This window comes from Anabrus simplex, chromosome 1, assembly GCF_040414725.1.
Source record: "Anabrus simplex isolate iqAnaSimp1 chromosome 1, ASM4041472v1, whole genome shotgun sequence".
Lineage (NCBI taxonomy): Eukaryota > Metazoa > Arthropoda > Insecta > Orthoptera > Tettigoniidae > Anabrus > Anabrus simplex.
Genome location: NC_090265.1, coordinates 1,090,219,835 through 1,090,244,185, shown reverse-complemented (window position 1 = coordinate 1,090,244,185; position 24,351 = coordinate 1,090,219,835). Strand labels below are relative to the sequence as shown.

Genomic DNA, 24,351 nt, shown 5'->3' with positions numbered 1-24,351 from the left:
AACTACCTCACTCCTCATTTCCCTAGTACGCCTCTTCAGTGATGCCTAGGCCGTCTATGACAGCTGATGGCAGAGCTGTTGAGGATCCAACCAGCTTTAGGTCTGAAGACTGTACATACATTATTATTATTATTATTATTATTATTATTATTATTATTATTATTATTATTATTATTATTATTATTATTATTATTATTATATGACAACCCCGTGGTGTAGAGATAACATGCACTGTTTCTTCTCCGGACGCCTCGTATACGGGAATTTAAATTCTGTCCTATAGGGCTGAAGGGGTTTCACTCTGCCTCATCGGCCCAACTGAAGACATGTTGATGAAAGAGCAGGCGGACCCAGTGATGAAATATAAGCAATAGGATTGCATATATTGTCTCGCTGTCCACGTGGATCTCCGATATAAGCCACCTGGTTGGGTAGCAGACATCATGAAATGCCAAAGCCTTTAATGAGGAGTTTAATATGCCACGTGATTTAGTTTTACAGATTAATTGCTGAAATTAAATATTTATTATGCACTGAACTCTAGTGAGTTAAGGTTCTGTACTTACTTTCTTAGTGAAAAGAACTTTCATTTTAAACGTGAATATGGAAATACAACATCTGACCTGGCGAATGTCTTGGAACTTTTGTATGTCATTTGGTTTTGGTCAGGTTTTAATGAGGATAGCAGAACAGGAAACTAGTACCATCAAATTTTAAATGAATAATAACACTAAATTAATTTAGAATTAAGAAATTAAGGCTTATTATACAATGGGCGCTCTTCCAACTTAACCATGGTGGCTGATTGAAAGCTGTCTGCGTGTGGGGAGCCCCGTAATGGCAAATGCCGGCTTGTCATGGCGGCTTGACTGGTAGCATAACTGTCAGGAGGAATGCTTTGCAGCTTTGCGTGAGGGTAAATGGATATGAAACGATAATATTGTACGTTTAGACACGCTTCACGAACAAATTTCATCAGTCTGGTGAGAGAGAGAGAGAGAGAGAACGAGAGCAAGTGAGTGAGCGTATGCGTGTGAGAGAGAGAGAGAGAGAGGGATGTTAAATTGCTTCGCTTCACAAAGCTTAGTTTTAACGATAAATATGAGTGATTATTACTCTTTGGAGAGTACTACCACAGTATTTAGTGCTAATATCATGATTGTGCCTGAGCTTGTTTTTCTAGAATTTTTTAGCAATCTTAGAACCCACAATCCGCGACTTTGTATCACTCGGAAGACTTCATTATGCTTGCCAATGAGTGAAGGCCTATGATGATGATGATGATGATGATGATGATGATGATGGTGAGTGTTCTATCTCTTCACGCAACGTAGTGACGATCATACTCAGATTACTCATCATCTTATCTTAATATCAGTTTAGTAATATTGGATATCATTTAGCTTGTAAGTTATTATAGAAGCCTGAACCATTGCTACAAACAATATAAAAATTATACCCCAGTTAGAAATAAACTCATGTTGGAGGACATATTCGTAGAAGGAGTAGTATCGACAAATTTTAAGTAACTGAGCTTGGATTTCCAACATTTGAAAATTACCCTGAAGTATCTACCAGTGCTATATAATTCGCATTTTTGTAAGTAGTTTTGTGGTAATTTCCTAAATATTTTCCTATGGATTTTACTTTAGAAGAAACTTAAATGAGGCAAGCAAGTTTGTAGCGTTACGGCCATAACCGTGGTATTTTCACGTCGAATACGAACCAAAGGAACTTTACATTTCATTTGAAAAATCCCACGTGCATTGAACAGGTATCTAACAGCGATTGCCTTAATGCGAAACCAGCGATTATACCATCAGTCCATCACAATACGAAAATCGTGCTACAGCCGATCAAATATGGACATTGTCCTTAAGTTTAGGTTTCTCACCGTTACAATACAAAACTGTTTGACAGTATGATATACTCTCCTACTACATTAAACAAGGAACATAATTGCCACAGACAAATAGAGTAAGGAGAATAACAAGGATCTCCCTGCTATCCTATTGCTTCATTTTGTCAGTTTAAGAAGGAAGGCTGTTTATATATCTTAGGAATACTAAATTTTAAGAAGTCGTCGAATTCACTTGAAATATTAGCTATAGTGTAAAAGAGAAATCGTCTGCAATATACGACGCACATGCGACACAAAGTAATGTATGGTTTTCCATTACAGAACAGTCTCTGACACTACAGCATTCTACTAATCACTGTACCATTCTGTTTGAAACAAGGAGAGACAACTACAATGAATTTATATATTTACTCAACGCTTTATGTTGTCCCTGAGACATTAAATAACTTACGTATTAATAATAATAATAAAGTAATAATAATAACAATAGTCGGTGGTGCAGAGATCCGCGCTCATTGTTAAATACTGTCGTGCGGATTCTGCGATCAAGTAGGAGGTTGATAATTCGAACCTATTTTGTAATTTAATGCGCGATATGATGCTTTTGTTCGGTTGTTGGAAGTTTATTGCCATAATGTGGAATGTACATCATTTCCCATATCCCAGGCGTTGCCAAATTTTGACCACCAACAGCGCCCATTCGTATATTTCCATACATGTATTCCTCTTCAAAAATTATCACTTTGTCGTCCCGTACAGCATACCAAGCGTTGTCAGTATTGTTTTGAATCACCCTGTATACGGGGCAGTTAAATGATTGTGTTTTACGAGCGTCAGTATTTTCCAAATGGTAGTCGACTAAGTTATTTCTAGAAATTCTTTTGAACTCTACAGGTCATCATGATTCCTTCGATATTTGTCACGGTTTTTAATAAATATAATATTCCCACCTGATCTATTGACATTTATTATTTCTAGTGTGAATTCCTTTTTTAATATCATTGTATTGTAAGGATTATGCTGTATGTACGTTAAGTTTCGTTAAACACAGACCCTAGCCGCCTGGTTTTATGTAAAACATAATCTCAAAACGATATCCTTTTATCGACATTTTGGGAGAAACATTAAGGAAGTAATATATTGAACAAACTGCAAATGGGATATTACAACATTTATTGGCGTTTTTTTAACAAAACAAACAAATTTTTAGTACAAAACAAAACCATGTATCATCACTTAAGCACTAAAACTTCGTACATATCAAAAAGTAGTTCTTTGCCTCCATACGGTACGAAGCATTTCCTTAGACTTGGTTGAATCTGTGAACAAACAATTTAGAAATAATAATAATAATAATAATAATAATAATAATAATAATAATAATAATAATAATAATAATAATATTAATAATAATAATAACATTTTTATTTTATATTTAAGCAAGGTGTGAGCGATATGAATACAATATGTAATACTTAGATTAGAAGGAATGACCGTTAACTGCAAAACTCGAAAAACGTAGGGTAACATGGAGGGTTTGAGAGGAAAATGAGAAAAACTTAACAAAAGTTGTTCATTATGTCCTGGCTACTACACTCCTATATAATCAGGCAGACTACAAACAGACGGGACCGATTCACAGCTGTTAGTTTAGTATTATTTATTCTCGCAAACCATATTGTACCCGACAGGGACATGAACCAAGGACTAGTGATCTAGTGGACCCACATTTCTTTGCCTGGGAGCGAGCACGCGGGATCTCGAACCTTGGAACGCCACGGGCGTGGCTGGAATGTATTTCCCCCAAGTAGAGCTAGGGAATCCCTGAATGAAGGGAGGGAAATGTTATCCCCACCACATGTTGTTGGTGAGTGGGAGAGGTACATATTTTAGCATCGTAATCTGGTAACCATCTTTAAAACAGCCTGACCAACTTCGTTGTCTACATTAAAGGAATTAACGATTTTAATAATACTGCATTGTACAACGATTCAAAAGAGCTGTTCGTGATTTGTGAATTTATGTATGTTCAGTCTTCAGCCCTAAGGCTGGCTGGATCCTCAACAGCTCCGCCATCACCTGTCATAGATGGCCTAGGCATTACTGAAGAGGTGTACTAGGGGAATGAGAAGCGAGGTAGTTTCCCGTTGCTTTCCTCACGTGAACTTATATGATATTATTATTATTATCGTCATCGTCGTCCCTAGAAACAAGGAAGGGACGATTATAACCATTATAATAACAGTTATAGTGAGCAGAAACACAGGTCTTGACTCTAAGACGTCACTACTAAAATAAATGTGGGCGTTTAATTCATAACCCTGTATGTGTATTTTGAACCCGGGACTTTAGATCGAAAATCGGGCCGTAAAGTGCGCGTTTGAAGCAAATGTACGTGACGGGCCTAAATGTGTGCGTTCTGTGCCGTAGACCAAGGAGATTCCAGTGCCAGGGATTATGGTGTTTCATCCTAGGAGTTCCAGTTCGGATCTGGTCATCGAAGCAGTCAACGTGGAAGCTATGGAGCACTAAATCACTGCTATGGACGTCCCGTAGCCATACGAGGTGTGGGGAGGATGAGGCTAAGTACCCTTATTTTACCAGCATGACTCGTAGTACAACGAAATATCCATTTAACGTTCATTAATTTTTAAATAATAAACTGATAGGGTTTCATTTTTAATATGTATATATGCTAATTAAGGACACAGTGTTCAATTAGAAACAAGTCAGTGAATCAGATTTTGTAAATGCTGTAGATTTGGTTTTATTTATTTTATCCTTCATTTTTCATTTTTTGAAATTTTCTCGGGTTTCTTTTTTACATAGTTTGACTTAGAGTAGAGTAGAGTAGAATGGTTAGTGCCAGTAGCGTCTATTTTTCTTATGCTGATTGGCACTCAACCTGTGGTATCATCATGCATGCGAGTAGTGTTTTGATGTAGTTTAGTCGTCGGTTGGAAGGAGCGCCGGAGTGAGCCGTCGTGACGTTCGAAGCAAGTCTTCCCATGTAGCTAGGCGAGATACGGAGATTTTAAATTCGTTCATAAATTAAATAAATGGCTGTGAGTAGAGAAGGTAGTAAGGTCATCCTAATAACTTAGTAGAATCTTTGATAGAAGTATTTTAATTTGGTAGGGAGTTTTTGTGTTAATGTACAGGGAGAAATATGACATGGGGAGACAGCAGAGATTGGAAGCCGGGACTCCAACTCAAGAGTGAACACCCGCTGTGAACTGGAATATGAGATGAAATGCCTCTGTAAACTAGTATATTAAAGGGCTAAGTATGAATTTATAAGCAACGACAAATTGAAAGCCGTGAAGACAGGTAAAGTTGAATGTGAGAGTGAAGTTCTGGGCCCGAATGAAGATGTGTGTCGGTTGACTGAGTGGAGCAGATAAATATTCATGTGACAGGGAAATGCCAATAAAGGGCACTCCTGTAGAAGGAAGAGAGGGAGTGATTTTTTTTATTTTTTTTGTGAGGTGAAACATATTCAGGGTTTTAGACAGATGGGTCCCATTTCCAAGATATCTGATTTATGAGTTATTTGACTCATTTGGAAGATTATCCTTTTCTTTAAAATACTTTGGGCAGTGATAGACTCAATTAGCTAGTGTAATTCAGCCATATTTTGCATGAAGATGATAGTTAGGATTTCCAGTGCCCATCTGCGGAGTCCAGTGATCTCTTGTTCGAACCTCCCACCGTGGAGATACGTGTTCATTTGTATCTATTATAGTATGTTGGTTTTCTGTGGTTAGTGCATTTTATTTTGATTTGTCAACACAGGTCCCAATCCTGGGGTTCCGTGTGTGTATGCTTCGATTCCGAAGCAGAGCATTTCGTGTTGAAATATTCCTATGTGTTTAGTGCATATTTTAAATGGGTTTATAATTCGGTTTATCAAGTTGGATCCAGGATAGGCTTCACTCAGACTTGTGTGTACGTAATGTAAATATACCCCAGTGTTGATGGGGATATTTTGAGTGATATGTTTGTTTTATATTCCGTATGTGCGAGGTGATGATCAGAGATGGCTTTATGGTACTAGTCTCATCTTCAAAACAAATTGAAACAATCTTCAACGTTAGCTGCGAAAGTTATTATTATAATCGTAAATTCAATCTGGTATATTTGCGTCATTTTTCACAATCATCAGGGGGATAATAAACCCTTTGTTTTTAAATTTTAAAATAGTGTTTTCATTTGATTTTAGTAATATGACACCCGTAATCTCCTACCCTTTATGCCGCTAAGTTATGATGTATATATATATTTATGACGCTCACTTGATTTATACCCAGTTAACGACCCTGTAGATTTATCGCCGGAGACTTCATGGGTAGCGGGCGAGTGCAATACATAATGAAAAAAATAGCCTGCTTTGTTAACTGTTATTGTGACTTGAACTTCTCACAATTTGTTGTTGATCCGCGTGGGGTATGATGTATTGTAGCCATTTTCTATCCTATAATCTATCTGTGATGCTGATGGAAGAGTTTACAATAGAATAATTTTGGGTAACCTAGAACACATAAGGACGTAACATCCTAGTGATTGCCTAGTAAATGTTCATACCAGGTGTTCCAAATACGCTGGCTTCAACCTCCAAAGTCCAGTCGTAAAAAACACACACCAAGATACCATATTATCCCTCATGTTGACTGCTGTTGAAAAGAAAAATGAGTTTCTGGACATCAATATTTCTTGTTTCGGGACCCTATCTCACACCACGAGAAACCTGACTGAAATATTTTATGTCTTCGGTTCCAGCCGATAAGATTTACGGACACGTTAAATAAATCCTATGGGACAAAATTCCGGTACCTCAGCGTCTTCGTAAATCGTAAAAGTAGTTAGTGGGACGTATAACCCAATATTTTTATTATTAGCAAATGAGGTGTTAGGAGTTCACATGATCACAATATACCTAAGTAAGTTCAATAGCAGACATTTAGGACAATTCTGTGACATATTTCTAATACCTGAACCGGTCATTCTGAATCCAATAACATCCATCATTTTCATTTCTAAGTTGGTGGTCTCCAAGTAGCATTTGCTTGTATACAGTTGTATCTAGTTGAAAATCGCTGCGAATATTATGATGTACCTCAACAGGGTACTACTCAGAGATATTCATACAATGTCTGTTAGACATATCTTCCCATAATAGATCCAACATAGTCGTGCCAATTTCTGTTAAGTGTTGCCACATTCCTCCCACTGAGTTAATATTCCCAAAACATGCTTCAAATAACACACCCTTCCAGGCAAACTTCTCTCTGTACCGTGGTGATAGTGTTCGGCATTCAATCGTGCACTGACAATAGCTTTTAGGTGCAATGTACAGTAAGACATGTTCAAGTATTGTACATCATACAGTTTTACAGATAAAGTGCGGACTTGCGATGTTCAATAACTCTTCAAATCAATTAAGTTATCGTACGTTCCAGACAGTTCACTTTAACCCCATTCACGTATACTCAAAAATGATGAAGGAAGTAGAGTAGCTATTAGTACATTATGAATGAAATTAATAATATCTACGATTATTACGTAACATTCGGGTCATTTCCATAAAGTATAGTAAAATGAATTCAGCTTTTTTTCTTATTCCTTCTTCTCCTTCTATGGCTCTAGGGGTTCATTGTAAAACTTCGCCTCTTCAACAATCTTCAACCATTTACCTCGATTCAACGCTTAAGTTTTCCAATTTATATAGCGCATTTCCCAAAGATCTTGAATGACTCCATCCATCCATATGGTTCTAGGTTGACCTCGTCCTCTCTGTCCCCCTGGATTTCCATTTATGGTACTTCTATATCACTCATCCATGCCACATGCCCGGCCCACCTAATTCTGGCTGATTTCACTTTTCTAATAGGCGGATCTTTAAAAATAGTGTACTAATCATGATTGTGTCTTCTTCTCCATATTCCTCTTTCTCAGATTGGCCCTATGATTCTTCAAAGTATCTTTCTTCTGAAGGCACCCAGCATTTTGTTATATTTTACTGTAAATGGCTAAGTTTTCGATAATATATAAGCCCAGGTCTTATAAGTGTTTTGTGGTAATTTGGTGGTACGAGTCAAGAGATTAGAGGAGAGAAGTCTTGTTTGAGCAAAATGGGCTATGTTGGCTACTATTGTTCAGTCTTCAGCCCTAAGGCTGGTTGGCTCCTGAACAGCTCTGCCATCAGCTGTCATAGATGGCTTAGGCATCACTGAAGAGGCGTACTAGGGAAATGAGGAGTGAGGCAGTTTCCCGTTGCTTTTCTCACCGAGCCAGAGTTGCTATTACATATCAGTCTGTCAAGTCCACTGAAATGTATACACCAACCGACCACATGAGCAACATTTTCACACCATTCATAACAGGGACTGGCTGCAGAAAGAATGGCATTACTAGCATCGCTCATACCTCAGTCACTTTTATATTGTCAAAGCCAAGGATAAGACAGAGACAGATTTATGAAAATAACAAAATTGCTCTAGCCTATACCAGAAGACATAGTGCACTGTAAACACAAGTCCTGCCAGCAAAGGCATGTTGGCTGCTATTAATCTCTGTTTAATTTCATAGGAGGTATCTTTCGAGTAGGTGACTGTCGATCCAAAACAAAGGTGTAATTCCCCATAGTTATTGAGGCTGGCATGTTCTTCTCACTTGCTTTCCGAGCAGCTATATATTTAGTTTTCTGCTGGTTGACGTTCAGTTTCATTTTCCCACTGTCCTGTTCAAGGGCGATGAATGTCTCTTCCATTGTATTTCGAGTTCTTGCCACTATATCTATATCATCAGCATAAACAGGTATCTGCACTGATCTATATAAAATGATTCCCCTATTCAGGAGGTTTGCATCTCTCATCACCTTCTTCAAAGCAACATTCTCGTCCTTGTACGACAAATTTGATATTTCGCCTATATTAGCCTATCTATGTAACGAATGGCCTGAATGTAGGAAATGGAGAGGGCTGTAAAAATTTGTTGTAGACAAGGTTACTCGCAGGGTCCTATAAGTTAAGTACACAAAATGTGATTCAGATTGGTGTACGGAAAGGAAGGACAAACGGGCAGACAGGCATTTTGACCGAGTAATTATTAAACTTGGCAACACTGAGAATATGGCTTGCACAGAAACTTGTTTCTATTATTTTTCCTTTCATTGCTTCCTCACACACTGTGCATTGTTAGACTGAACTATTAAAGGAAGTTCCCCTATTCTTTCTTTAGAGAAACCAAACGGAATAAAGAAAATATAAATGAATTAAATAATCGTCCCTTCACGGATATCCACACTGAACGCCTCTAAGGCCGAATCCCTTCTAGCCAATGTTTGTAAGAATATCTCTCGAGAGTCCCGTGAGTCGAAAGGCTGCAAACAATGTGACTTTACTAGGCGCGTCTCGTCAGCGGGGCGCGCCGTACAGGCCCTGTGAAACTGGCGAGGGAGTATTTATTGTGTGTATGCCCAACCATTATCCTGTTTCTCTACGGGGTTGGCTATGAAGTGAGACGAGTTTCCGTAGCGAGTTTTTATTAAATGCTTCTTTTCTTTCCCCTCCTAATATCAACTTCATCAGAGGAGTTAATGAGACGAAATGAATGACGGACGTGATATATGACAGTAAGAAGGAAGAGGGTGAAAACAGGTGCCGGAATATAGTCTACTTTTGTCGAATAGTACCAAGGGGTCTGCACAAGTCTTAACGTCTCATCCGACGAACGAACAGCGTCATATGCCCTCACTCCATTTGAACACCGCGGAGAGACTTTTGGCTAGTAATCTAGTAATTATAAATGTTATATCATCACTTCTCCTACCCTGATGGCCAACAGTTTGATAGTGAATTTTGTTTTTCGACCAACGGGACTCGAACCGGCTAACCACAGCGTCAGGCCATATAAACTTCACGCCTTAACGATTATGGCTATCAGACGGGCTGAATATTCGAAACTATTACTTCCAGTTAGTCTTTTGTAATTTATGGTAAAATAGTAAAGATATTCCAAATAAAATAATGTTCCATAAATAATTAAAACATATTTACTCATGTACAGCTCTTGTACATTTCATCAATAATACTGTAAAAAGTTCGACTTCTCACATAATTCTCAGACCGTAAGTCATAGCATCTGCGATACCTCATGCACAGGGGCAGGTAATTATGGAGACTGATTTTACCATTTGTGTTTTTTAAATATTGATATTAGCAGAGACTCCTGAATATTATTTTATACTTTTGGCGAAGATTTATGGAAATCATGAAGATGCATATATTTTGTAATTTGAGTATTAAAATCCCATGGATATTACTTTCCCTTACCATACATACATAACTAAAATTAAAGGTTGCCTCTTCCTCCCTTGGAAGTTCCTTTCTTTCCTTCTTTTGTGGACTTTGTATTTTAAATGTTTCTTACACGTGTCACTTCGTTTTTAGTCGATCAGATTATTACAAAACTAACAGAAAAAGATTTCTCACTCGCATAAAAACCTTCCTTGAAATATTCTATACTTGTTTCAGCGGAAAATGGAATGGTTGTACGTCCCATCTTCAACACAACTTCTCACGTTATCAAAGAAGAAGTGAATGAAGGTAAAAGAGCCATCAATTTTGATAATAATGAGGGAAAAGTCATCAACTTCGGTAATAATGAAATTCACCACGACCACAATCACAACCCCCCCCCCCCCCGCCCGTCAATCATTGTTTGGCGTCATGTGGCCATAAAAATTCTCGGGCTCAATAAAACATCTGAGTACGGAAAATTCGCCTATTTTATTTTCAATAACTTCTTCTTCTTCTACTTCTTGTACTACTTCTTTATCTGTTTACCCTCCAGGGTCGGTTTCTCCCTCGGACTCAGCGAGGGATCCCACCTCTACCGCCTCAAGGGCAGTGTCCTGGAGCTTCAGACTCTGGGTCGGGGATACAACTGGAGAGGATGACCAGTACCTCGCCCAGGTAGCCTCATCTGCTATGCTGAACAGGGGCCTTGCGGTGGGATGAAATTATCGGAAGGAATAGGCAAGGAAGAGGGAAGGAAGCGGTCGTGGCCTTAAGTTAGGTACCATCCCGGCATTTGCCTGGAGGAGAAGTGGGAAACCACGGAAAAACACTTCCAGGATGGCTGAGGTGGGAATCGAACACACTTCTATTCAGTTGACCTCCCGAGGTTGAGTGGACTCCGTTCCAGCCCTCGTACCACTTTTCAAATTTCGTGGCAGAGCCGGGAATTGACTAATCACACTAACAACTAAACCACAGAAGCGAACTTATTTTCAATAGACTGTACTGTAAAAGTGCAGTCCATTCTTTTCACAAGCAATAGATATATGCATGCATCCTTGAATGTTCCTGGATCCAACTTAACACATGCAGTCGAACAACAAAGCTTTATCCAGCTGCAAACACCCTTAAATATTTCAACATAAAATTCGCTACAAAATGACAGGTTAGTGGTAATTTGCGATTGTATTCGTATTTCTCTTTTGGGATCCAGTTTCACGACATCTTCCCATCTTTACCCATATATTATTAATCAGGCCTCATTGGTTCGTGAACAATTGAAAAAACTTACTTCTATGTTTATAGTATCCTTACTACTAGCTAATATATCTTCTCTATTTTCAACTTCCTTGGATTTACTTTCTCACTTTCCTCGGTTGATTTAATAGTTTTACTGTTATCGCAGATTGATTCCATTCTGTATGCAATAAATATTTCAGGTTTACTTTAAAAAATTTACCTAGCTCTTTCCCATTTATATTTTTCACTGACATGTCTGGTTTCTTTGCAGTCTTTTAGTAGGATGTTTGAATAATGCCAAAAATAAATGAGAAGTAAAATATCGAATAATTTCCACTTCACAGTTCCGCATGTCAACAGAACGGCAAAATAACTTGTAACTGCTATGGAATAGTAAAACTAATTACTTTGAAAGAATTAATTATAACATTTTTTGAACTCAAAATTCACGAGAACATGATGTGGAGGTTAAGTAGTTCTAGCACAGAAGAATTCTTTTTGCTGTTAACTTCTATTATATGTGGCGTATTTTCTTTTTGGACATAATGTCTATGTTCCTCCACCATACAAAATGTGTCACATATTGTCCATGTCACGAATTTTCTCGAATAAAATGTCCTGTCACTTACTTACATTTGCTCCCAAATGGTAAACGGTCCACTGTGAATTGGTTGGTCCTCGTCAACTGAGTGCATGGCCGACTTCTATCTGGAATATGACTCAGATGCTCACCCCCAGATACTATTCCAAAAAAACTCTTGGACCACTCTTCTAATCTCTTAATAAATCACCTAGATGTTGCTTAAGATGCACGGTCTAGGTGATGTGCTTGTATTAACCTAGACCTCTAGTTCACCTTTACCAGCCATTACTTATTCTAATCTCAATAAAACTTTCATTCCTCCTTTCACTTATTTCTGGAGCCGCTGTAGATATCATGGCTCATTTTTGGATTTTTATCAGGAGTTTAAGGTCGAATGCCTTTCCTGAAGTCGTGTGATTTTAAGGGCTGGAATTCCGCCTTGGTAGAAGCCAGTATGTAAGCCATGGAACTAATCCGATTAATTCTAACATCAGTACTGTGACGTTAGGTTTTATAGACTTGGGTAAGGGTGTCGCATTTTGGGTAGATATGTACACTCAGAATAATCTCGCAATGCACCAGAGTGAAAATGGTGAGTAAAAATACCAACAAAACAAACACGATCATAGAAGAATATAACTAAGTCATGAACTTGGACACTAGTCCGACTAACGCAGTAACATAAACACCAATCTATGAAAGTGATGGCATGCCACGAAAAGGATTTTACAACTCTCCAGAAAAATCCATACATGCACAAGTACTCAGATTTCAATTTTCAAAGTGAAGGATTTCAGCAGAGCGCATAGGGAAGCATTTTACTGTGTCCATTTTTTCAGAGGAACCCGAGGTAAGTACAGATAATTAAAGGACGTGGAAATGCGCGTGATAAAAATCAGGGAAAAGAAGGAACAGTTCTTTCATAACAATAATATATTAGCACAAACACCAAGAAGGATTTTTACAAGCCAAAGAAAGTAAAACAGATAAATAAAGAATCCAACAATATTTTAAAGATTAAATACTTCTGATTTCCAAAAAAGACATGGGACGACCATTTAACAACACTAATTTGAATTTAAAGAAAACAGTTAGACTCGAGGCAAGATGAATTTTACAATAGTTTACATTGGGAGTATCCTACAAAACGGTAAACAGATATTACCCATTAATACGAAAATTTAAGAAAGTTTTGAAAGGCATTAGGCCACTGTACAATACCAAAGGTAGAAGAAAAGATAAACCCGGGACAGGAACGTGGGGAAAAAGGGAAGGACGTGGAAGAGAACAGTACCTAAGGCTGGCAACAGGGATTAAGAAAAATAGAACCTACAAACATTGATGGAATTCAAATTTTCAAACAGAAGCTAGGCGTTAATAAAATTACAATCAGTCCTATTCTTGCGTTTGTTCACCAAGTCTATTGGAATCCAGTGGTTCATATCACAGTAATCACTTGACGTAATTGAAAGTCAAATTTTGAAAAGAGATCGTAATGTAGTTGCAAGAAAAACACCACTATCAACAGCTCAGACTAGCAATATTATTAGCGTGAACAGTCATTTGTAGCCAGTACGGCATGATGAAATCAGGAAGTGCAGCATTAGAAAGAAAGTGAAATATGGCAAGGGAAAATAAATTTAAAGTTCGCTCACCCGTCCAGCAGTCCTTGAGCTTCAATCATGAACATTAAACACCATTTAAAAAGAAACATTGCACACGGACCAGCCGCTAGCGTAAGTAAAATAAAGTCCTCCCTCCACACAAGTCGTCGTCTTCATCCAACTCGCCGATCAAGCCCAGAGCAGGCCTTATTTATACTCCGATGGAAACGTCCAGAAAGGACGAGAGCAGACGGTACACATTGCACAGCGAGGCGGTAGGGGAAAAAAGGAGGGAGGGTAAGCAGCACGGACAGTACAAACTGGACGGGCGAAGAGAGCACACACACACAGGTTAGTAGCGGCATGTCAAGCGTAGCAGACGTAGAATCAGGTAGAATAGTTGAAAAATTTGGAGCACGTATAGTACATAACAAGTATAACTTACAGGCCTTCATTACAATCTACACCACAGTAGCATACGTCATTAACTGAATCTGGGCACACTTCATTCTGCTGCCTGTTATGAAATTATGAAATACAAGATATTCCAGAAGAATCTACCTTTCCAGGAATGAGTGCTCCGTCATGGATGACCCTCCCGTAGTAGAGAGGTTCTGGTGAGGAGGTCACACCAACTGGAAGAGCTTTCGGAGGAACATTACCAAACGCTCCTGGCTGCCATGACACTGGAGCGTTACACAGCACCTGAAAGAGAACATGATTATCCCTGGGTTTGTGTGGAATCATGATAAACTTTTCCATGACATAAAATTCTTCATAAGACTTCTTGAAATGCTTCGTTGGCATCTAGATAATGATACATGCACGTGTGACTGCCAACCCTGCTCTAGCACATTTCGGTATTTCCTGAAAGGGGTGAGTGCATCAGGCCGGAGACCTCTCAACCAGCTCGAGGGCATGAGCCGGCCTCTGCCTGTATTGTCCTTTCGCCTGGTGTCTGCGTAGACTATCTGGTAGGTAAAACGAGAATATTTCTTCATTGGCACCACACCAAATATTCCAGAAATTCGTCACCAGGAATATAAAGGAGGTTCGCAGGGAACAGGTTTGAGTCAATGCATGTTGTTGGAATAGAAATATGAGTGTTGAGAGATTTCTGTCGTAGTAGGGGCTGTTGGAGGGGAATGATAGTTAGCACTGTTGTCGTTGTTTAGTATGCTGGAGTAGTGTATTGAGAGAAATGTTACTGTTGTTAGTGTTCATGGTGGTATGTTACTGTTGGGGTGATAAATATTGAGTAGTTCACTGTGTGGAGCAGACACGTTGACTGTGAAGTAATTGTGAGGCGTCGACGGTGCGAATTATCGGCCTTGTCTGGAGTTGACTTGAGTGGTACAGTCGTCGTGTGCTGTGACAGCCCAAGTTCATGTATCTGCAAGGAGCTGCGCAGCGTAGTGACGGAAGGTGTGCCCGTTCCAACTAAAGACTGCCCAGCTGGAGACCCGCTGCGAGGGATAATGACTTTTGTAAATAGCCACTAAGCAGCGAACTGCTGCCACTCATTTTCAAGTATAACATGTATAATTGCGTGTGTACTAATTGGGTCATTCTATATTGCATTAGATCAATAAAACAGACTGTTTTATTCGTAACAATGTGACGTACCCACTTGACCCACAGATGTATGACAAATTTATAACGTGGCGGGTCACTTTAATATTAAAATAAATAAATGATATGTCATTGTTTCTCCAGAAACAGTATCCCAAGGGCGCCAGTCTTCAAGCTTATGGCTTGAAAACAAAAGTAGATAAATAATAATAATAATAATAATAATAATAATAATAATAATAATAATAATAATAATAATAATAATAATAATAATAATGCGTAATGAGACTCAAAAAACTCCCAGGGGTGAGGTGAACGGAACACAAATCATTAAGTACACTAACTTGGAATTTAAGGATCATTAATAATCATTTCATAAAATACAAATTAAAACAGCTATTTATTAAGATGAAAAACGTTACGTAACGGCGTTTTAACGACATCTGAACTTACGGAAGCAAAAGAAAAATTGAATGAAATTAACTCTAAGAAAATGAACTGTTGCGCGAAGACTTGCAGTAACTTATGCCATAAGCTCACCATATGTAGACTCTGTTGTCTTGAAGCTGATGATGGTTGGATCTCTCGTACCGACTGCCTCATCTGTTGTTGGATTCCAGTCCTACTTCTACATTTCCTGTCTTTAACACTTCCTACTGTACTCCTTACATAAAGTCGTAATGAGTCCTAATTTTAAGTGCAAAACCACCATGGGTTATGTTCATGGAGAGAATACCTTCGTATTCTTCCGTATTACGGAACAGTAGCGTAGCTAAATTCATAATAAAAGCTCTCCTCCCCTATACCAGTCAGAACCGGTCTCCCGTTGACTACCTCTCGTCATTGAGATAACAAGTCCCAATGAGAGTAACTTTTGAGTAGAATATACTCAGATGCGAAGTGAACTAAGTTAAAATCTTCTCCGATGTGTAGACGTAGAATCGTAGTAAGAGTATCTTCCAAGCGTGAGAATCAGAATCAGAATGTCCGAATAAAAGTGACAATCTGCTCACGAGTAAGAATACGAGTATGAATGTGAAAACGACTGCTAATGCTAATAAGAATCTGAATGTCTTCTCCAGCTCTTGTTGGTGGTATATATTGGTTCAAAAGTCTCCTTCCATCATCCATATCACATGGTCCAGTAAGATTCGAGGTCTCATCCCTTCTCCGATGTATAGCTGTGAATCCATCACGTTGCTTCATTACGTTCATTCACATAGGCTGAACTTTCCCGCTGAAATAAAGCGTCCCGAAGCGGAGTTTGAAAAGTGGGTGTTAATAATGTATCAACTGTCTCTTCATGAGGTAGAGAGGGTAAGGTCTCTCGTAACCTAGATGACGTACTTTTCCTGGAATTGGGCTGAAATTAGCCTGCTGACTCTGGTCACCTCACAAGGGCTATTGGAAAATTTACTGCAAGTTATTAATATGCATGATGTTGAAATACTTTACCCAATAATTTGTTCGTTCAGAATACGTTATAGCCGCTATACAAAGAAATGAAATGATGATTGAAATGGATGATAAAAACCCTATATATATATACATATTAATTTAAAAATGACCTATCAGTGATTAAATATATACATCTTATCAATTAAATATATAGTTCAATAATTAAAAACATTCAGTGATGTCCCAAACAACACAACAATACTATCAGCATCGTGATATGTCAGTATGGTTTTTACTGCATGAAATACAGTATGATTCAGCAGCCCCTTCCAATATCGTTTTCTGCAGCCCAACTAACGTGCACATGGTTATAGGGGTGCTATTCCCCTGCAGGTGTACTGTATGGTACTAACGTTCAGTGAGCATATTTTGCACTCGATTCTGAACCCTAGCGAAATGTTATATCATCCGTTCGCAAAACATGACGCCTTGAAATCAGGTAGCAACGTCCTTTTACCATGTAACTATATTAATGTGTCGTACCTCGTGACGAGGTGTAACGAAGGGGGCGAATCAATGCATGAAAGTAGGCAACAGTGCAGTAGTGAATGTCTTAAATACCGAATCGGATGGCGTATGTACTCTGCTCTCGTCGTACTACCAGCATATAACCAGCAGTGTAGCGTGGCGGATGTGGTTAGGCGTTCGCCTAGCAATCGACGGAATTGACCAGCGGCGATTCGAATACTGCATGGTGGAAATATTTTTGCATCTGAATGATGTTTGAATACCTAAACACAGGTCCATTCAAACAGTAGAATGACGCAGTTATTCATCTTGTTCTATGCACATACTCCGCTGGTTTTTTCCTGAATGTGCTGTAATCTCTGCTGTGATTCGGCATGTTTTCCACAGAGGAATACATTGACTTCTTCTTCTGCTTTATCTGTTTACCCTCCAGGGTCGGTTTTTCCCTTGGACTCAGCGAGGGATCCCACCTCTACCGCCCCAAGGGCAGTGTCCTGGAGCTTCAGACTCTGGGTCGGGGATACAACTGGGGAGGACGACCAGTACCTCGCCCAGGCGGCCTCACCTGCTATGCTGAACAGAAGTCTTGCGGGGGGATGGGAAGATTGGAAGGGATAGACAAGGAAGAGGGAAAGAAGTGGCCGTGGCCTTAAGTTAGGTACCATCCCGGCATTTGCCTGGAGGAGAAGTGGGAAACCACGGAAAACCACTTCGAGGATGGCTGAGGTGGGAATCGAACCCACCTCTACTCAGTTGACCTCCCGGGGTTGAGTGGACTCCGTTCCAGCCCTCGCACCACTTTTAAAATTTCGTGGCAGAGCCGGGAATCGAACCCGAGCTTCCGTGGGTGGCAGCTAATCACACTAACCACTACACCACAGAGGCGGACAGAGTAGTTATCACGAATTATTATCTTTTTAAATGACCTAAGTTATAAGCGTTATAAGTGATTAGATCAGCAGAAGATAAAGAACTGTAAATAGCTAGAGTAGATAAATAAATTTGTATAGCAACTACTGAATTATCGCTAGGGTCCGGACGTTGATGGCATTTATCTTTTTCTAGTCTGGTTCAATGCTATAATATACAGGGTTGCATCTAAACATTTGTAAGAAACGCTGGCTGTATATTCCTGGGATCAAATAAAGAATTTCCCTATGAACGTAAGACCTACAATGCGTTGTTAATGGGTTTCATGTGAGTTGATAGATCTGCAATGCTACACAAGCACATATTTCTGCAATCCTGAAATGTGTTCATAAAATACTACCTCAACATCAATATCGTTGACTGCACAGGTGAGGTACTGAAGTTTTTTCAATGTTTGATTTTTCCCTTTTGTTATGAAACTTATCAAGTAACTGCAAAGTGCGAGTTTAAGGGACTTCAATTTGCTCAACTTCCTTCGGGTCACTGTGTTCTTTGTCTCGCTGAAAATAGTGAACAAACTTGTATGCAGCTATTATAAAACAATATTATTCTTGTCATCCTGTTATGTCTGATAACGCAGGTTACGGGAATTATGGTTCATCAGTCTGATTCCACCACCAACACTATTGTGCCAATTTGGAAACTGAAGTAAGATATCACAGTACGTATCAATTAGCAGACAATACTCTGAAGGCAATTGAAAGAGTACTGATTAATCGACTCAAAATTCTGTTGCCCTGACTCCAAATCTGAATTCGTTGGAGGGTGCAGTACCGAAGATGCGGGAGAGGTATAGAGAACAGAAGATGACGGCGCAATTAGCATTGCGATGGACTCCCATACAATTTCAACTTGGCAAACACAGACTTTTGGAGGTATATGTAGGATGGATCCAACGTCTGTAGCATAACATCAAAAGTGTGATTCGATGTCCGGTTGGGCTCTCACCAACTTTTAACATTACGGTCAGTGCTCTTTAAGGTTCATCCCTTTCGCCCCTACTCTTCAACTTTTCTGTGGATACGGCAACAACTGACATTCGTTCTCCCCCTCTCTTGACACTCATACTGTATATGAGGATGATGGGCACTTTCACAAGAATTCAGCCCTGCACTTCAGCACCAGGTGGAAAAATGAAAAAAAAAATAGCTGGATGAGAATGGGCTATCCTATAGATAGAATAGCTAGAAATTGGTCCTTAACCAATGTCACCATTACCATAGATGGTCAGACCTTTCAAAAAGTTGCCCATTTGAAATATCTTGAATCTCTTATCACATCAGATCATGTTCCAGCAGCGCAGCATGTTCCAAGACGAGACAGGTAACAGATGATCGTATACCTGGAGGCTAAAATTTACAGGATAGTGATATGACGAGTTGTTTTCTGTGTAGTAGAAAGTCGCCATTTTATGAGGAAATGTGGACAGATGCTGCATGCTGTGGATGTGAGAATGTTGCGATGGTCACTGGGACTGACTCTCTTGGACCATGTAAGAAATGAAGATGTGCGACACAGACTTACTGAAGCTCCAAACGTATAGAAGGAGAGGGGGGCTCCACTCCGTTTGTATGGCCATGTTATGCGAAGCAACAACAATTTCATCTTCAAAATCCCCCTCCCCAGCTTGACCTACTGTACATGGGCGCCGAAGCGGTGGATGGACAACAATTTGGAAGACATGTGGACCTCATGCCTCAAGACGTCCTAGAAAGGACCAAGTGAGGAAAATGTAGCCGAGCAGCGGGAAAAACGTTAGAAACTCTGGAAAATAGGAAGGGGAAAAGAGATAGAGATAGATAGATAGAGAGAGAGAGAGAGAGAGAAGGAGAGATTTTCATATTGCCACAAACTCACTTTCCGCATACCCCTACAAGCTGCGACTGGTAGCATACATCCATCTCTCTCCCACACATTTCCACTGAATCTCGCAGTGATGGAGGATAGCAGGGTGCAAATACCGGCCACCACTAATTTTAGTTCTGTTACTTCTTTCTAGTTTTCATTAAATCTTAGTCCGCATTTCTATTATTTTATTCCGCTAGGTGAAGGAAGGATATATCATTATTCAGCACCACCCAAACCTCGCAGGCAACCACTGTGTCGCACTTACAAATCATACTCAGACTTCACAGGAAGCTAGATTTTTCTTTAACCTGTGTCAATACATACAGCAGATGCAGACAACAAAATTTAACTTTCAATACCAAAAAGCAAATGCACTTCTTCTTGCAACTAACCCTACCAAAGGGTAGCCTTCTATTCAAAATTAATTTTCAACTCTCACATAAAAGATTTCGTTACTGTTGTACAGGGGACAAGTAGAACCCTTATACCAACCACAAGTTCATATTGTAAAAAGAATATACCGTTTTACATATCAGTATTAATAAACAGTTGAACCAAATCCATCACGTTCTCCAAATTGGAAGATCAAAATAGGTAGGTAAGGGTTATTCTGCCCGAAGGCAGGTCCGAACCTCCGCAGAAGTGTTCCTGAGCCGGAGTTTACGTGCGGTAGGGTGGCCAGTTCCTTTCCGCTCCTCCATTCCCTTACCCCCCACGAACAGCGCGTGGCAACCCATCCACCTCCTGACCACGCCCAATGTTGCTGAACTTCGGAGATCTCACGGGATCCGGTGTTTCAACACGGCTACGGCCGTTGGCTGATAAAAATACATTCGATATTTATTGTAGGTAAATGGTTTCTCATTATTGTGTTTAACATAATAATGCATATACACTACACTCTTGGGAACAGCCTAAACATTTTCCCTGGGTGAAAAAGTGCATGCGCTTTCCCCTGATTCCTATTTTGAACTCCACTGCTCGGCTTTCTCAGATAATTTTGGAAATTTCTCATTGGAGCCTTACAGAAATCCGGTTCTTATGTATCAGAATGCCTGGATGCCTTGCTGGCGAGACCTAGTGTTTCCAGTGCACTATGTCTACTGATATCGGCCAGAAAAAATTGTTACGTTCATTGACCTATCTCAGCCTCATCCCTTACTTTGGCAATATGAAAGTGACTGAGGTATTAGCTATGTTAGTAACGCCACACCTAATGCAGGCAGTACCTGTGATTAATGGTGTGAAAATGTCACTCATGGGGTTTGTAGCTGAATGTGGTTCAGTGGGACTGGCAGAGTGATTTGTAATAGCAACTTCTGGCTCGGTGAGGAGAGCAACAGGAAACTAGCTCAGTCCTCATTTCCTTAGTAAACCTCTTCAATGACTCTTCAGCCATTTCTCACAGCTGATTGTGGAGGTGTTGAGAATACAATCAGCCTTCGGACTGAATACTCAACATGCAGAATACCTAAAATGTTTAATAATAATAATAATAATAATGTTATTTGCTTTACGTCCCACTAACTACTTTTACGGTCTTCGGAGACGCCGAGGTGCCGGAATTTAGTCCCGCAGGAGTTCTTTTACGTGCCAGTAAATCTACAGACACGAGGCTGTCGTATTTGAGCACCTTTAAATACCACCGGACTGAGCCAGGATCGAACCTGACAAGTTGGGATTAGAAGGCTAGCGCCTTAACCGTCTGAGCCACTCAGCCGGGCTGAAATGTTTCATTAAGTCCAAGTTTTTCCTCAATTCTGTGTCTACCTTTGTACATCATTGCCCTTCAACTTCCATTATTTATGAATATACATGAAGATTCCTCACCTCTGAACTCACGAGCGTCAGTGAAATGGATGCATACTTGATGCCAACTGAGAGGGTGCTTGCTGTGAAAGCGTTGGGAATGATTTTAAACCAGGTGGAGCAAATTATTCACAAAAGCTATATATTAGATTATTCGACTTGGATATTGTACACTTTCCTTGCTACATTTCTAAGAATGAGGCTAAATGTGGAAGAACTAACCTTATCTTTCACAAATTTTACTTGCCTTTAGTTGCTGCCGATGAACTTACTCACCTCGAAGTCAAATTTAATGTGTTCAACGCCACCATGGGGCACAAAGGCGCACCCTCTGCTGATCACTTTGGCTGGTAGTATCTCTCCTTGGTGATCCGCGCGTCCTACAAACAGCTTCTGACCGTCTTTCGTGTTGCCTGCTATCACGGCCCCCCGAGGAATGGGACCTTCCGTGTACTTGACCCAGTCTGAAATGCAGAATAGCCCAAACTGTAAATCATTGCTGATGGGGAGATTTATGTAACGGTTCTTGGAATTCAAGATGTTCATCTTTGGCACACAAGTCCGTGGTACATTATATGAAATATTTTGATTCATGTGGGGGAAATTTTTCACAATTTATATATCATCATCATCATCATCTGTTTACCCTCCAGGTTCGGTTTTTCCCTCGGACTCAGCGAGGGATCCCACCTCTACCGCCTCAAGGGCAGTGTCCTGGAGCTTCAGACTCTTGGTCGGGGGATACAACTGGGGAGAATGACCAGTACCTCGCCCAGGCGGCCTCACCTGCTATGCTGAACAGGGGCCTTGTGGAGGGATGGGAAGATTGGAAGGGATAGGCAAGGAAGAGGGAAGAAAGCGGCCGTGGCCTTAAGTTAGGTACCATCCCGGCATTCGCCTGGAGGAGAAGTGGGAAACCACGGAAAACCACTTCCAGGATGGCTGAAGTGGGAATCGAACCCACCTCTACTCAGATGACCTCCCGAGGCTGAGTGGACCCCGTTCCAGCCCTCGTACCACTTTTCAAATTTCGTGGCAGAGCCGGGAATCGAACCCGGGCCGCCGGGGGTGGCAGCTAATCACGCTAACCACTACACCACAGAGGCAGACACAATTTATATATAATATGATATACTGAACGTGTAACATGTATTGACAAATTATAAAACGATAACATCTATTTCCAAGCTGATATAATACAAAACTTTCTCAAGTCTAGAATGAAGGAGGTCGTCGCCGTAAGACCTATCTGTGTCGGTGCGACGTAAAGCCCATAGCAAAAAAAAAAGAATGAAGGAGGTTTTGAATAATCTCTGATCAACTTGGTTGGAATTATTAAGTCCTTTTTCATTATTATCGTAGGCTTACTTGATTTTACTCTTGAACATAAGGGTGTCTCCATACAGGATAGATCATGAAGGTCATTGGAGAAAAGGAAGATAACATCTTCAATTATCTGTAACATCGGTATTGATGGTAAGTGAGATAGATTGGTTGTCCCTATGCCCGGCTCCTGGAATTCAGGAAGGCGTACTCCTTTATGCTGCAGGATGAGTGAAACCTGCGGCCACATGCCGTTCCAGAAGTGGAAGATTATTCTCTAAATATTTCCTAAAGGAGAATCGAGCCCATGTCCTTCTAGGAGAAATGAACACGCATTTACCACATTGGCTAAGCAGACTATTTCATCTCCCCTCCACAGCGGTTACAAAACTGTAATAGGCTAAAAACTTTATTTACTGAATTTACACATTTTCTGCTTATGTATATTTCAAATTTTGTTAGTTTTATTTCAATACAGTTCCACAGGGAGACGACAATTGTTTGTAATGTAACAGCTTCATACGCGATTTCTCTATTTCCTTCTGTCATTGATGTAATCGTCCTTATTCCTTATTTATCGGTATTCAAGTACTAAAATATATTTACTTTTCTATTTCTAACCTAAGGAATCATCAGTCTCGAAATTTATTTCATGTTATAATAATGATTTTAATAACTTCCACATAATAACTTTTAAATCTACCCAGCAATGAATCTCTAACTTCATGTTAGCTATGCCTTAATTCTGACTTCATATTTAAGGGTACAACGCTTTATATTAATAAAAAATAAAAGTAATTGAATATATTTCTTACAGTTGCCCTTAATTTTGTATAAATAAAACAAATACAAAATTTTTTACTGTTAGTATTGTCAGAGTCCACCTCTGTGGTGTAGTGGTTAGTGTGATTAGCTGCCACCTCCAGAGGTCCGGGTTCGATTCCCGGCTCTGCCATGAAATTTGAAAAGTGGTACGGGGGCTGGAACGGGGTCCACTCAGCCTCGGGAAGTCAACTGAGTAGAGGTGGGTTCGATTCCCACCTCAGCCATTCTAGAAGTGCTTTTCCGTGGTTTCCCACTTCTCCTCCAGGCTAATACCGTGATGGTACCTAACTTAAGGCCACAGCCGCTTCCATCCCTCTTCCTTGCCTGTCCCATCCAATCTTCCCATCCCTCCACAAGGTCCCTGTTCAGCATAGCAGGTGAGGCCGCCTGGGTGAGGTACTGGTCATTCTCCCAGTTGTATCCCCGACCCAAATTCTGAAGCACCAGGACACTGCCATTGAGGCGGTAGAGGTGGGATCCCTCGCTGAGTCCGAGGGAAAAACCGACCCTGGAGTGTAAACAGATTAAGAA

General features: G+C 40.0%; 1 protein-coding gene across 1 annotated transcript in view; it reads right to left on the bottom strand.

Annotated features, from left to right (window-relative positions):
* Positions 1 to 3,032: 3,032 nt before the first annotated feature.
* LOC136876398 (uncharacterized) overlaps positions 3,033 to 24,351 on the bottom strand; it is a 58,883-nt gene continuing 37,564 nt past the window's right edge. The window contains exons 2-4 of the mRNA XM_067150346.2: positions 21,949 to 22,136; positions 14,149 to 14,292; positions 3,033 to 3,180 (exon numbers count right to left, since the gene is read on the bottom strand). Of these exons, the coding sequence (XP_067006447.1) occupies positions 3,094 to 3,180; positions 14,149 to 14,292; positions 21,949 to 22,136 (419 nt within the window). The 3' untranslated portion in view covers positions 3,033 to 3,093. The remainder of the gene's footprint in view (positions 3,181 to 14,148; positions 14,293 to 21,948; positions 22,137 to 24,351) is intronic.